This window comes from Equus quagga, chromosome 9 (genome assembly GCF_021613505.1).
Source record: "Equus quagga isolate Etosha38 chromosome 9, UCLA_HA_Equagga_1.0, whole genome shotgun sequence".
In the NCBI taxonomy this organism is placed as follows: domain Eukaryota; kingdom Metazoa; phylum Chordata; class Mammalia; order Perissodactyla; family Equidae; genus Equus; species Equus quagga.
Window position 1 is genome coordinate 53,923,823 of NC_060275.1, and position 12,673 is coordinate 53,936,495.

General features: G+C 40.4%; 1 protein-coding gene across 1 annotated transcript; it reads left to right on the forward strand.

Annotated features, from left to right (window-relative positions):
• Positions 1–1,192: 1,192 nt before the first annotated feature.
• On the forward strand, positions 1,193–11,259 carry SNRPD1 (small nuclear ribonucleoprotein D1 polypeptide). The gene is made up of 4 exons (XM_046671061.1): positions 1,193–1,327; positions 5,913–5,989; positions 9,398–9,589; positions 11,076–11,259. The coding sequence occupies exons 1-4, from the start codon at positions 1,314–1,316 to the stop codon at positions 11,150–11,152; spliced, it is 360 nt and encodes a 119-aa protein (XP_046527017.1). The 5' UTR covers positions 1,193–1,313; the 3' UTR covers positions 11,153–11,259.
• The last annotated feature ends 1,414 nt before the right edge of the window (positions 11,260–12,673 follow it).

Below are 12,673 nucleotides of genomic sequence, written 5' to 3' on the forward strand. Positions count from 1 at the left end.
GTCTTGGCTGGAGATAAAAATTAAAGCCATGGTTTTGGATATCACCTAGGCTACAGGCAAAAGTATCTATAAGGAGACTATACCCGGGAAAGTCCCAGAGCACTCCAACATGTAATGGCTCAGTGGAGGATGAGGCAGCCAAGGAGACTTAGAAAGAGTAACTAGTGGGATAGGAATAAAACCAGGTGTGCTTGGCAACCTGGAAGCCAAGAGAGGAGGGTGTTTCAAAAGGGGAGTGTTTCTGTTGAATGTTTCTGAGATGCAGAGTAAGATGAGGACAGAAGTTTGCCTTGGAGGTTTTGATGACCTTTAGAAAAGCAATTGCAGTGTAGTTTGAAGAGTGAATTGGAGGTGATAAAACAATTATAGACAGCTCATTCATGAAGTTTCTCTGTGCTAGAAATCTGGCGGTAGCTGGAGCTGCAGCAGAGAACTTTGTTTTGTTTCTAGGATAAATCTGTTTGCTGATGGAAAAAATCCAACAGAGAAGGAGAAATTGATGATTCAAGTTAGAAGGGGGTAACTGAAGGAGTGAAATTCTTGAGAAAATGAGAGATGGGATCCAGACTACAAGGAAAAGGAATTTACCCTTGAAAGAAGCAACAATACTTCCACCCTTGTAATAGGAAAGAAAGCAGAAGGATGGCTTCTGTTTTCTGAAAGAAGTAGAAAACATTAGCAGAGAGTGATTTGGGAGAGGGCCTGTAAAAGGTTTCAGAAGGAGGAAAGAAGTAAGATGTGAAAAAGTCTGTGAGCTTATTACAGAAGCATAGCAGTCTGGAGGCAGTAGCTATTTGAGGTTTGTGGTTGGGATTTAAAGTAAAAATAATCAGCTTAATCGTGTGATTTTCTTCAGGTACATTGAGCAATGCTAAAGTTCCTGGTGTTGGAGCAGAATTAGCATAATCCTTGGGGCTTCTCTCAGAACTTCCCTTCGTTCAGTGATATATTTAGTGCTACATAACACATGACGCCCTGTCGTGCCGAAGGGCGACGGCGACAGGCCTGCTAGTTGGATTTAATCTCCTCAAAGCTCCCTCTTGCATGACATTTCCTCCGAGACTAGCTCTAAGGCCTTCAGCCGTCGCAGGGCACACCTCCGGCCGCCAGGGTGCGCTGCGGCGCTCCTCGCGCCGGAAGGGAGTGCGGCCCGGCCCGCCTCGGCGTTTCCGCCGTCGCCGCAGTGCGCCGCGCGCCCTTTGCGTCGGAGCCCCGGCAGGAGGCGCTTCCGGCCATTCATACTTCCCGGCTTTCGGCGCTCCGTTGTCGGGGTCTCTGCACTCTCGGACCGAAAGGGCGACTGCACCGCTAGGATGAAGCTCGTGAGGTGAGGAGGTGACCAAGTGGGGTGGGGGCCCTGAAGGGCCGGTTTGGACCGGGAGCCGGAGCTGGGCTGCGCTAGTTCCAGGAGGCGCGAAAGCCGCGTGCGCGCGCGGCCTGCTAACGTTAGGCCTCCGGCGCCCGCCGCTCCCGCCCCATCTTGGCCGCGGGCGCTCGGGCGTGGGCTTCGGACTGGATCGCGCGGGGATACCGCGTGTCTTCCAACAGGGGACGTGAGGCCGAGCCGTTTCTCCCCTCCTCGTAGCTTAGAGGCCTTAAAGGTGCAGCGCCAGGCTTACAGACTCGGTTAGCTACCGATTTTCCTGTCGAGTAGAACTCGTGCTCTGGTTAGGTTGCTTTTCTGGCTCATTTCGGCTCGCGGAACCGGCAAATGTAACTAGGTCCACGCTCCTTGGGAACGTGGGAGACGAAAAAAAGAAAAATTGAATGCCCCTGCCAAAGTAGTTTAAGTTGATCCGCTTTGGGTGATGAAACTAACCTCCCACGTAAAAAGAGTACTTAGAAGATGCAGAGGTTGATCTGGAAATACCAAAAGCCGTTTCCGAAATGTGTCAAATCGGAGATGGACTTCTGACTTAATAAGTTGATTTTTTTCCCAGCTTTATTGAGATATAGTGGAATTTTTTAGAAAGCAGAGTCCCTGCCTTGTTGGAACTTTATGTTTTGTGGTGAAGACAATTAGTTTGCAGTATGTTTGAAATAACATATAAAACCCTGAATATTGTATTCAGGGTGTACTTTGTGGAGAAAGCATTTAAGGTTAATTTTTAGTCCGTTTTTATTTGAGCTAAAACTTTTGGAGAAAAAGTGTAAAGTACATTTTCCCAATACCTGCCAGTCTGAATTTATTTATAGTTTCATATATTTATAATTTTTTCCATTTGGAATCATGCAGTATGCATTCTTGTGTGAAGTTTCTTTTACTCGGCATATTTTTGAGATTCATCCACATTGTGGCGTGTATCAGTAATTTGTTCCTTTTTATTAGTGAAAAGTAATCCATTGTATGTTTAAAAGTTATGTATTTTGTTTAAAACTGTTTTGAACATTCTTGTGCAAGTCTTTTTTTTTTTCTTTTTCATTTGTCTTGGGTAAATATTTAGGAGTGGAGTTGCTGGATTGTAGCATAGGTGTACGTTTAGTTTGATAAGAAACTACCAGACCGTTTTCCAAAGTGGTACCATTTTATACTTCCACCAACAGTATACTAGAATTCAACTTGGTCTGCACCATTACGAGCATTTGCTGTCGGTCTGTTTCATTTAGCACTTGTGTAGTGGTGTCCCATGGTTTTAGTTTACGTTTTTCTAATAACAAATGGCACTGAGCACTTTTTCACCTGCTTGTTGGCCATTCATATATCTTTGTGAAGTGTCCTATTTTCATAGTGTTTTTATTAGTGAGTTGTAGGAATTCTTTATATATCCTGGATACTAGTCCTTTGTCAGATATAATTTCTCCCGGCTTGTGGTTTGCTTGTTCATTTCCTTAATGGGTAATGTCTTTTGGTAAGTAAAAGTTTATTTTGAGGAAGTCTTGATTTGCCAGCTTTTTCTTTTATGGTTATTGCTTTCTACATACTGTCAAAGAAACCTTTGCCTACCCTCAAACTATGAAGATAATTCTCTGTTTTCTTCTAAAAGCTTTATAATTTGAGCTTTTAAGTTTAGGTGTGATCTGTCTTGAATTAATTTTGGTAAGTGGTGTGAGTTAGAGGTCCAGGTTCATTTTTTCTATGTGAATTTTTAATTATTCCATGTTGTTATGAATTTCATCACTTTTTGAAAAGGCTTTCCTTTGCCTGTTGGACTACTTTGGCACCTTTGTAGAAAATCAACTATATAGCTGTAGGTCTGTTTCTGGACTCTGTTCTGTTTCATTGCTCTGTTGCTCCTGGGTCTTGGTTACTGTAACTTTAACCTATGTACTATTCTAGCCACCTGATTTGTCTCCCCAGAGATTGTCTTTTGTCCATCAAAAATATGTCTTTCTGAACATCTGCCTCAGGTTCTCTTTAACATGTGAATATGATGTGACCCTGGCACTCCACTTCATTGATGAAAACCCTTCAGTAGCTCTCCTAGAATTCTTTAACAGAGAATTCTCCTTGGGGCTCTCCTTGAAAGGAAGCTGCCTAACTCTTCCCTACTTGTTTTCTTGACTTAATAATCAGTAGTATCTATAGTTTCTCCGTATGATAAGGTATACGAAGTACGTGTTATAGACTAGAAATTTGGGGTATGAACTGCATATCAGATCATATGAGGGGGTGATTGTTCCTTTTCGTAGTTGTGATTGTGGTGTCATGGTTGTGTGGGAGAATGTCCTCATTAGAAAATGCGTGCTAAAGTGCCTGCCACTTATTTTCACATGATATGGTGAGAGTGTACTACGTTATGTGGTTGTGTGTGTGTGTGTGTGTGTGTGGAAGAGGGGAGGCATATAAATGGCAACATTTTAATAATTTGTGAATTATTAAACCCTTCAGCATTTCTTCCTCTGCAATATTTCATAATAAAAAGTTAGGAGAGAACAAATGACTAGATGGAGTGGGGAATGGATGGATTATTCAGTAAACATTATTGAGGCACCTGCTTATCCAATTGGGGAAAATAATAAAGGCAGTTTCCTATATCACTCTGCACAGAAAAGAGATGAGGTCCAGGTGGATTAAAACTTTAAATATAAAACTAGAAGAAAATAAGACGTTTAGCAATCTTGGGATGGTAAACATCTTTCTAAACAAATTACATACCCAAGAAGGATCGACAAATTTAACCACATAAAAATTTAAAAAAACTCTTGTATGACTAAAGAAGACCACTAACAAACTTGAATGGCTATGGCAAGCTAGTAGAAAATAAAAGAAAAACCCGACCTAATTGAAAATATGTGAATGATGTGAATAGGTAATCACAGAAAAAATACAAATTTCCCATATACATGAAAAGATATTCAGCTTCACAATTAATAGGGAAAAGCAAATTGCCCTTTTTTCCCCCCATCAAATTGGTAAAAATTTAGGAGATTGGTCACGTTAGTATTGACAAGGATTTGCATAATGGATTTCTAATAGCAAAATATATGTATATGGACATGGAAATGTCTTCAATATAAACTGCCAAATGAGAAATACAGGTTATAGAAGTCATTAAAGTGTGACCCAATTTATGTAAAAACAAATTTTATGTGTATGCTTATGAATGCATATAAAAATATAGTAGAGGGGCCGGCCTGGTGGCGTAGCGGTTCAGTGCACACATTCTGTTTCCACAGCCGGGGGTTCGCCGGTTCAGATCCCAGGTGTGGACATGGCACTCCTTGGCATGCCATGCTGTGGTAGGCATCCCACATATAAAATAGAGGGAGATGGGCACGGATGTGAGCTCAGGGCCAGTCTTCCTCAGCAAAAAGAGGAGGATTGACAGCAGATGTTAGTTCAGGGCTAATCTTCCTCAAAAAAAAAAATGTAGAACAGTATCCTCTCATACGTGGAGGGATTTAGAACGGGAGACTACTGTACTCTATTTATATATATATATATATATACAATAAGTTGTGTAATCTTTTACTACCAATTTTAATTTCCTGATTTCAGTTTTGTGGCTTATCATGACTTTAGAATCTGTATGTCTGGATTGAAGATTAAGATATATAATATGTGGGGGGGTTTTTAATTAATTAATTTTTTTGAGGAAGATTAGCTTTGAGCTAACATCCACCGCTAATCCTCCTCTTTTTGGTGAGGAAGACTGGCCCCAAGCTAATGTCTGTGCCCATCTTCCTCTATTTTGTATGTGGGACGCCTGCCACAGCATGGCTTGGTAAGCAATATGTAAGTCCGCGCAAGAGATCCAAACCACTGAAACCCTGGGCCACTGAAACTGAGCATGGAAACTTATTAACCACTATGCCACCAGGCCAGCCCCTATATAATGGTTTATTGTTAGTGCTGTCAAGCAGATTCTGACTCCTAGCGATCCTGTGTCTAGCAGAGGGGAACCTTGGTCAGTCTTTTTGTGCCTTCCTCTTCCCTTCTGGTGCTATATCAGATGATGCTCCGCTGCTATTCATAGGGTTTTCATGGCCAATTTTTTCAGGAGTGAGTGGCCAGGTCCTTCTCCCTATTCTGTCTTAGTCTGAAAACACCAGTGAAACCTGTCCACCATGGGTGACCCTGCTGGTATTTGAAATACCAGTGCATAGCTTTCAGCCACACAGCTGCCACAGTGTGACAACCGACAGATAGGTGGTGTGGTTTCCTGACCAGGAATCTAACGCAGGCTACAGGGGTGAGGGCACTGAAACTTAACCACTAAACTACCAATGTAATGGTTTAGAGAATCAGAGGTATGCAGATGACAGCTTCTGTCATCATTATGCTTCTTCATAGATAGTGAGGGTATAATTCAGGAAAAGCTGAAATTGTTTTGCAGATTGTTAATAAGAATTGTTGCAGATATCATCTCTAGCAGATTTTCAACATCTAGAATTTTCATCCTTTTGACTTAAACATGATTTTAAAGTGTTAAAAGTGAAAATTTATCATTTTATTCCTACTGTCTTTGTAGATTTTTGATGAAATTGAGTCACGAAACTGTAACCATTGAATTAAAGAATGGAACACAGGTCCATGGAACAATCACAGGTATGGAGGTTGGACTGCTTTATAACACTTTTTTTTTTCCTCTTCCCCCTGCAGGCCAGAGTTCTTTTTTGTTTGCTTATTAAACATACTGTGGTATAGATCTCATCCTTTTTGTCTGAATTATTTCATTGACCTTCTTACTTGAGCTTTACTTTAAGTACTTGTGTTACAACCAGACTATATGTGGCCCCTGTTTTCCTGCTTTTGTTGCCTTTTTTGCCTTCACCTATGTGTGTGCCCTTCTACCTGGAATGTTGCTTCGTTGAAAATACATTTTACTGTTTAGAATTTTGTGTTCTCTGTTAGATTGTAATGTCCTTGAAGATTGAGGATGGGGTTTCTATGTCTGGTTATCTTGGGTAAAACATATGTAGGCAATGGGGAGGGAGTGGTGAGGAACCATCCTTTTATCTCACTGAGACAATCACTGTTAGCATAACATTGTGGACTATTTTATTTGTCGGTTTTCTTATGTGTCTAACTCTTTGCTGTAATGAGTATATTGGGGCTTTTTTTGTTTTTTTTTTTAAAGATTGGCACCTGAGCTAACAACTGTTGCCAATCTTTTTTTTTCTCCTTTTTCTCCCCAAATCTCCCCAGTATGTAGTTTTATATTTTAATTGTAGGTCCTTCTAGTTGTGGTGTAATGAGTATATTGTATCTTTAGTTTTATATTTAAGGCTATCCCAAAAAATTGCAAAATTTCAAAAGGATTGATGAGCTAAATGAAGGAAAATTCTGTCTAAGCGTATGGTCCCACTCTGAATAAACCAAGAGAAATATACAGTATTAAGTTGGTATTATGTGTGAGTACCCTAGAATTTTGCGACACCGGTTACTGTGAAAGGAAGTCAGTATCAGTATAAGGTTTTGATACAGTCTGTGACCATAACTGAGAAAGTGTAATTGTTGTCCTGTTAACATAGTGTAAACAGTGGTTTAGTCTGCTCTCCCCTAAGCCATGTGTTAGATATTGTGGAGGAAGCAGAGTGTTCTTGCCTCCTAGGAGTTCAAAATGTAGTGATGGAAGGCACACACACACACACAAATAATGTAATTCACGGTTTGCCTAACATACAGTAGGCACTTAATAAATGACACTCCAGGGGAAACATTTTAGTAAATTGGGGGAGCAAAATCCAGTAAAAATCCAATTCCCTCCCCAACTGTTACAAGTGTCTTGGGTACTATATGACTATTTTAGTCTTCGCAGTAGGGACATCATACTGTCTAACATAGGGATGTGGAGGATTAAATTAAAATGCCTTAGCGTCCAGTTCCTAGAACATAGAAAGAGCTCATAAATCATAGCTTTTTTCCCGTCCTGATGGATCAAGGTCCCCAAAGAGATGGTATCGAAAACATTAATTTGGGGAAAGAAGAGGGCCTCTTCTTCCTCTGACTGGGAGGAAAGAGAAAAAAATTAATAATACTGAAAGTTTTGAGATGAATGTTGGTAAAGTTGAGAGAATTCACGTTTTCCAGCCTTAACTTTCTAAGGATAGAATTAACTAGATCTTTAGTTTCCCATTTGTTCTGATAGCTTGGTACAGGTTCCAGTAATCAGATGTTTCTACTATAATGCCATATTCTTCCTAGAAAACCTTTTATTTTGCAAAATCTCATACTAAAAATCGTGGCTTAGTGGGGAAAAAAATTTGAAGCAGATCTCTCAAAACCTGTGCAACAGGGCCGGCCCTCTGGCTGAGTGGTTAAGTTCTCACGCTCCGCTGCAGCGGCCCAAGGTTTCACCGGTTCGGATCCTGAGCACGGACATGGCACCACTCATCAGGCCACGTTGAGGCGGCATCCCACGTACTACAACTAGAAGGACCCACAACTAAAATATGTACAACTATATACTGTGGGGATTTGGGGAGAAAAAGCAGAAAGAAAGAAAAGAAGAAACAATTGGCAACAGTTGTTAGCTCAGCTGCCAATCTTTAAAAAAAAAAAAACCTGTGCAACTTGGTAACCAAAAGTATTAACAGGGGCCAGCCCGGTGGTGCAGCAGTTAAGTGCACATGTCCCGCTTTGGTGGCCTAGGGTTCACCGGTTCGGATCCCAGGTGTGGACGTGGCACCACTCATCAAGCCGTGCTGTGACAGGCATCCCACATATAAAGTAGAGGAAGGTGGGCATGGATGTTAGCTCAGGGCCAGTCTTCCTCAGGAAAAAGAGGAGGAGGCTGCCCCGTGACCAAGTGGTTAAGTTTGCACGCTCTGCTTTGGCAGCCCAGTGTTTCACTGGTTTAAATACTGGGCGTGAACATGGCACTGCTTGTCAAGCCATGCTGAGGCGGCATCCCACATTCCACAACTGGAAGGATTGGTAGCAGTTAGCTCAGGACTAATCATCCTCCCCCAAAAAAAGACTTTAAACTTCTAGTAATAAGGAAAAATACTGCAGTATATACAGGACTTTGTATGACGATAGCTTCGTGGAATGGGGTGTAAGAAAGTTACGGAGACAGTGGGGGAACCATGCGATAAGCATTGCCAACCCTGAGGTACAAGGAAGATATGTGGGGACAGTGGGAGTAAGACATGTACCAGTCAGGGTTCCTCCATGGCTTGCTGTATACTTCTGTAAGCATAGTTAATTGTGCGAAACATTAACGTGCTAGGGAAAATCTCTGTGAGGGAAAGATGTCTGATTTCTTTTTTAAGATTGGCCCTGAGCTAACATCTGTTGCCAATCTTTTTTCTTCCTCTTCTTCCTCTTCTTCCCCCTCTTCTTCCTCCTCTTCTTCTTCCCCCCCTTACCCCTCTCCCTCTCCTCCCACTCCTCCTTCCTCTTCCTCCTCCCCCTCCCCTGCCCCTCCCCCCAGTACATAGTTGTATGTTGTAGTTGTAGGTCCTTCTGGCTCTGCTATGTGGGATGCCACTTCAGCATGGCCTGATAAACAGTACTGGGTCTGCACCCAAGATCTAAACCAGCGAAACCATGGGCTGCCGAAGCGGAGCGTGCAAACTTAACCACTCGCCACAGGCCAGCCCCAAAGATTTCTGATTTTTTTTTTTTAAGATTTTATTTTTCCTTTTTCTACCCAAAGCCCCCCCGGTACATAGTTGTATATTTTTAGTTGTGGGTGCTTCTAGTTGTGGCATGTGGGATGCTGCCTCAGCATGGCTTGATGAGTGGTGCCACGTCCGTGCCCAGCATCCGAACTGGCGAAACCCTGGGCTGCTGAAGCAGAGCATGCGAAGGCCCACGGGGCCAGCCCCAAGATTTCTGATTTTTAACTGACGTTATTCCCACATTTACCAGTTGCATGAAATTATATCATAGAAACTTGCAGCGTAGCAGAACAGATAGTACTCTTGTAATATGGTATTTACTATATTTTGACAGATTAATTGGTTACCTTCCTTACATGCTAATAATTGCCCTATTTTTTCCCTTTAGGTGTAGATGTCAGCATGAATACACATCTTAAAGCTGTGAAAATGACCCTGAAGAACAGAGAACCTGTACAGCTGGAAACACTGAGTATTCGAGGAAATAACATTCGCTATTTTATTCTGCCAGACAGCTTACCTCTGGATACACTACTCGTGGATGTTGAACCAAAGGTGAAATCTAAGAAAAGAGAAGCTGGTGAGTTTGAAGGATTATAAACATTTTTATGAATGGTGTATTTATACCCTAATCCACTATTCAAAATATAAACCTTTGCAAACATCACGAGTTTTTTTCTTTTTAAAAATTTCCTATACTTGCCATAAGTGCATATAGTATTTATTACAGTTCCTGGTGTTGCTCTTAAAAAGACTGATGCTGTTCTTACTTCCTGTCCCTTTGTGCTTGGCCTGGTCCCTTACCCCCTACACACTTTGGAAGATGTGGCGATTGACTCTTTATTCTTGGTTTTCTGAAATCTCTGAATGTCTTGGCATATGGACTTTGCTCGTCCTTCCTTCTTTTCCCTCCATTTTGTTGTTCTGGGTACGTGGTGGACCCTTTAGTATGGATATTGCCATTTATTGATTGACGGATGGATGGATGAAGATCAGCCCTGAGCTAACATCTGTTGCCAATCCTCCTCTTTTGCTGAGAAAGACTGACCCTGAGCTAACATCCATGCCCATCTTCCTCCACTTTATATGTGGGACACCTACCACAGCATGGCATGCCAAGCGGTGCCATTTCCACACCCAGGATCTGAACCGGTGAACTCCAGGCTGCCAAAGCAGAATGTGTGCACTTAACTGCTACGCCACTGGGCTGGCCCCATGAATATTGCCTTTTAGGGCTAAGAAATTTACTTGTATATCTCTGATAAATTTCTTCTCTTTTGCTTGTTCTGTTGTTTCTTTCTGGAATTTGTAATAATTAGGTCTTCTGACCAATTCTCTAAGTCTTTATCTTTTCTCTCTTTTTTTCTTTGTCTTTTCGTTTTGTTTTCTGAGAAATTTCCCTAACCTTATCTATTTATCTAGCATATACTTAATCTTCAGGCTTTCTTGTTCTCTGATAATTTTTCATAGAATCCTGTTCTTGTTTTATGGATGTAATTTTTATCTGAAAAATATTGTATAGGATATTAATTATAATTTACTAAAATATCTTGCACTTTGGCCATCTATTATTTAACAAGGGCCCTGAAAGAGAAGTCTGGGAAGGGATCAAATGATTTAAGGTTCTAAAGAGTCATGAGGTTGTTACTTGATGTAATATATTTTAAACTTTCTTGGCTCTGAGTTAACTTGGTTTGATTCTATTCAGTGACCAAAAAAATCTGGTACATGGCATTCATGTTCTGTTCCATTTATGTGCTCTCTCTTCCACTTTGTGAGAGGTTCAAATCATTTTCTCTTCATTTTGTGGTGAATTTGAGACATGATACAAGGAAAAAATATTTTTAAACTTGATGAATTTCACAGTAAATAAATTAAAATGAAACAGTATCCTTGTAGGCCAACAGTTCTTGGTTCCGCATGATAATGTGTTGGGAGGGGTGACTCTGAGGTCACATTTAAGAGAAGCTGAGTTAAAGTTTTCTTGACTAGATGCTGTTTTGTGGTCGCCAGGTAACATCAGTGCAGAAGAAAATTTACCTTTTTTTGTTTTCCTCTTCCGTCAGTTGCAGGAAGAGGCCGAGGCCGAGGCAGAGGAAGAGGACGCGGCCGAGGCAGAGGAAGAGGGGGTCCTCGGCGATAATGTCTCTCAAGATTACTGTTTCAAAGTGATGTGTGATTTGGGATCTTTTTTGTACAGGTTTTGTTCGTTTTATGTCAGTTTTTAATAAACATAAGTGTTTGACAGTTGTCTACTGACTGTATCAAATTAAGTTTTAATCATATATATTCATGATATTAGCACAGTAAGAGCTAATAAGCATTAGTACTAGGCAGTCCCGGAATGACTCCATTGTTAGATCAGACTTAGTTTTTTGAACTAAAATATGTCCTTTATGAATATATAGAAAATATACACCTTTTTACTTCACGTACACTAAGAATGCATTTTCCTTTCCTTTGACTCGACTCTGTGGAATCTACATATAAGTGAAATAAGTTCTTTTTGGTGCCTCAGAAACTAAAGTCCTATGGAATGGGCTGTAAAATTGATTCTCCTTTCCTGAGTTTTGCTCCATGGAGACTTAGGTACTTAGTAAAAGGTAATAGTCATCTTCTAATTCAGGAATCATTGATTTTGTTGTCATCATTGATGTTTTTTTGATTTTGTTTAATTTTTTTAAGAGGCTCTCAATAGAATACAGTTTTACATTTTCCCAAGTTGAAACTGCAGATAATGTTCACTAGATTATCAGTTGTGAGCAGTGTTGAAACCTGTTAATGTGGAATATACCTCTCATTGTCTCCTTCATCAAATATTTTTATGAGTCCTTTAAGAACAAAAGGAAAAAGAAGTACTTTATTTGACAGCAAAACTGGATTCTTTGCGATCATTAATAAGGATTTTTAAAATGTCATTTAAATTGATTAAGGTTAGAGAAAAATACTTCTCAGTGTTCAGTCCTTCTAAAGCCTACTACCATTTATTTATATGCTAACAAAAAAACTTAACTTTGAGCATGGGGAAGAACTAAATCTGTTTTTTCCTTTAATCATGCATGTGGAGTTTTGTTTTTTAAAGTGAAAAGGAAATTTTATGCAAAGATTGTTATCTGAAAAGAAGGTTTAGGCTCTTATAAGAAGGCTTATGTAAATTGAAAGAGCGTTTGTGTGCGTCTGGGTGGGTGTATGTGTTGTGCATGTTTGTCTCATTCTTTTCTGTCCTCTGATCTGTTGGTGCTCCTATTAATTGGAGCCAGGGAGCCAGCCGCATGATGCAGCAAGGTGGAGAAGAGATTTGAAGGGGACAAACAGAAAAGACCTGGCACAAGGAGTGATACACCTTAGGTTAATTCCTGCCCTCATGGAGCTTAGAGGCTAAAAGGGAAGCAGAGTTAAATATTGACATATGATTGCAAATTAAATACTCTCGTTGTAAAGAGTACTTAGTATTTTGTTTGCTTTAAAAAGCACTGTGATTTTAAGCTCATTTTGATTTTAAGTCAAATGCCAGTGTAACATAAGAGATTTTAACTATTTTGTGAGTTTTAACGTCTAGATGTTTGCAGTATGGAAACAGTCTAGTAACACAGTTTGTTTATTTTTTTGTGGTTTTTTTTTTTTTGGATTTTTTTTTTTCATTTTTCTCCCCAAAGCCCCCCGG

Excerpts from the sequence above, each read along its gene's own strand:
- SNRPD1 (XM_046671061.1), top strand. Across the intron at positions 5,990-9,397 it reads GGTCCATGGAACAATCACAG|GTGTAGATGTCAGCATGAAT; the intron begins GTATGGAGGTTG and ends TTTTCCCTTTAG. Across the intron at positions 9,590-11,075 it reads ATCTAAGAAAAGAGAAGCTG|TTGCAGGAAGAGGCCGAGGC; the intron begins GTGAGTTTGAAG and ends CTCTTCCGTCAG.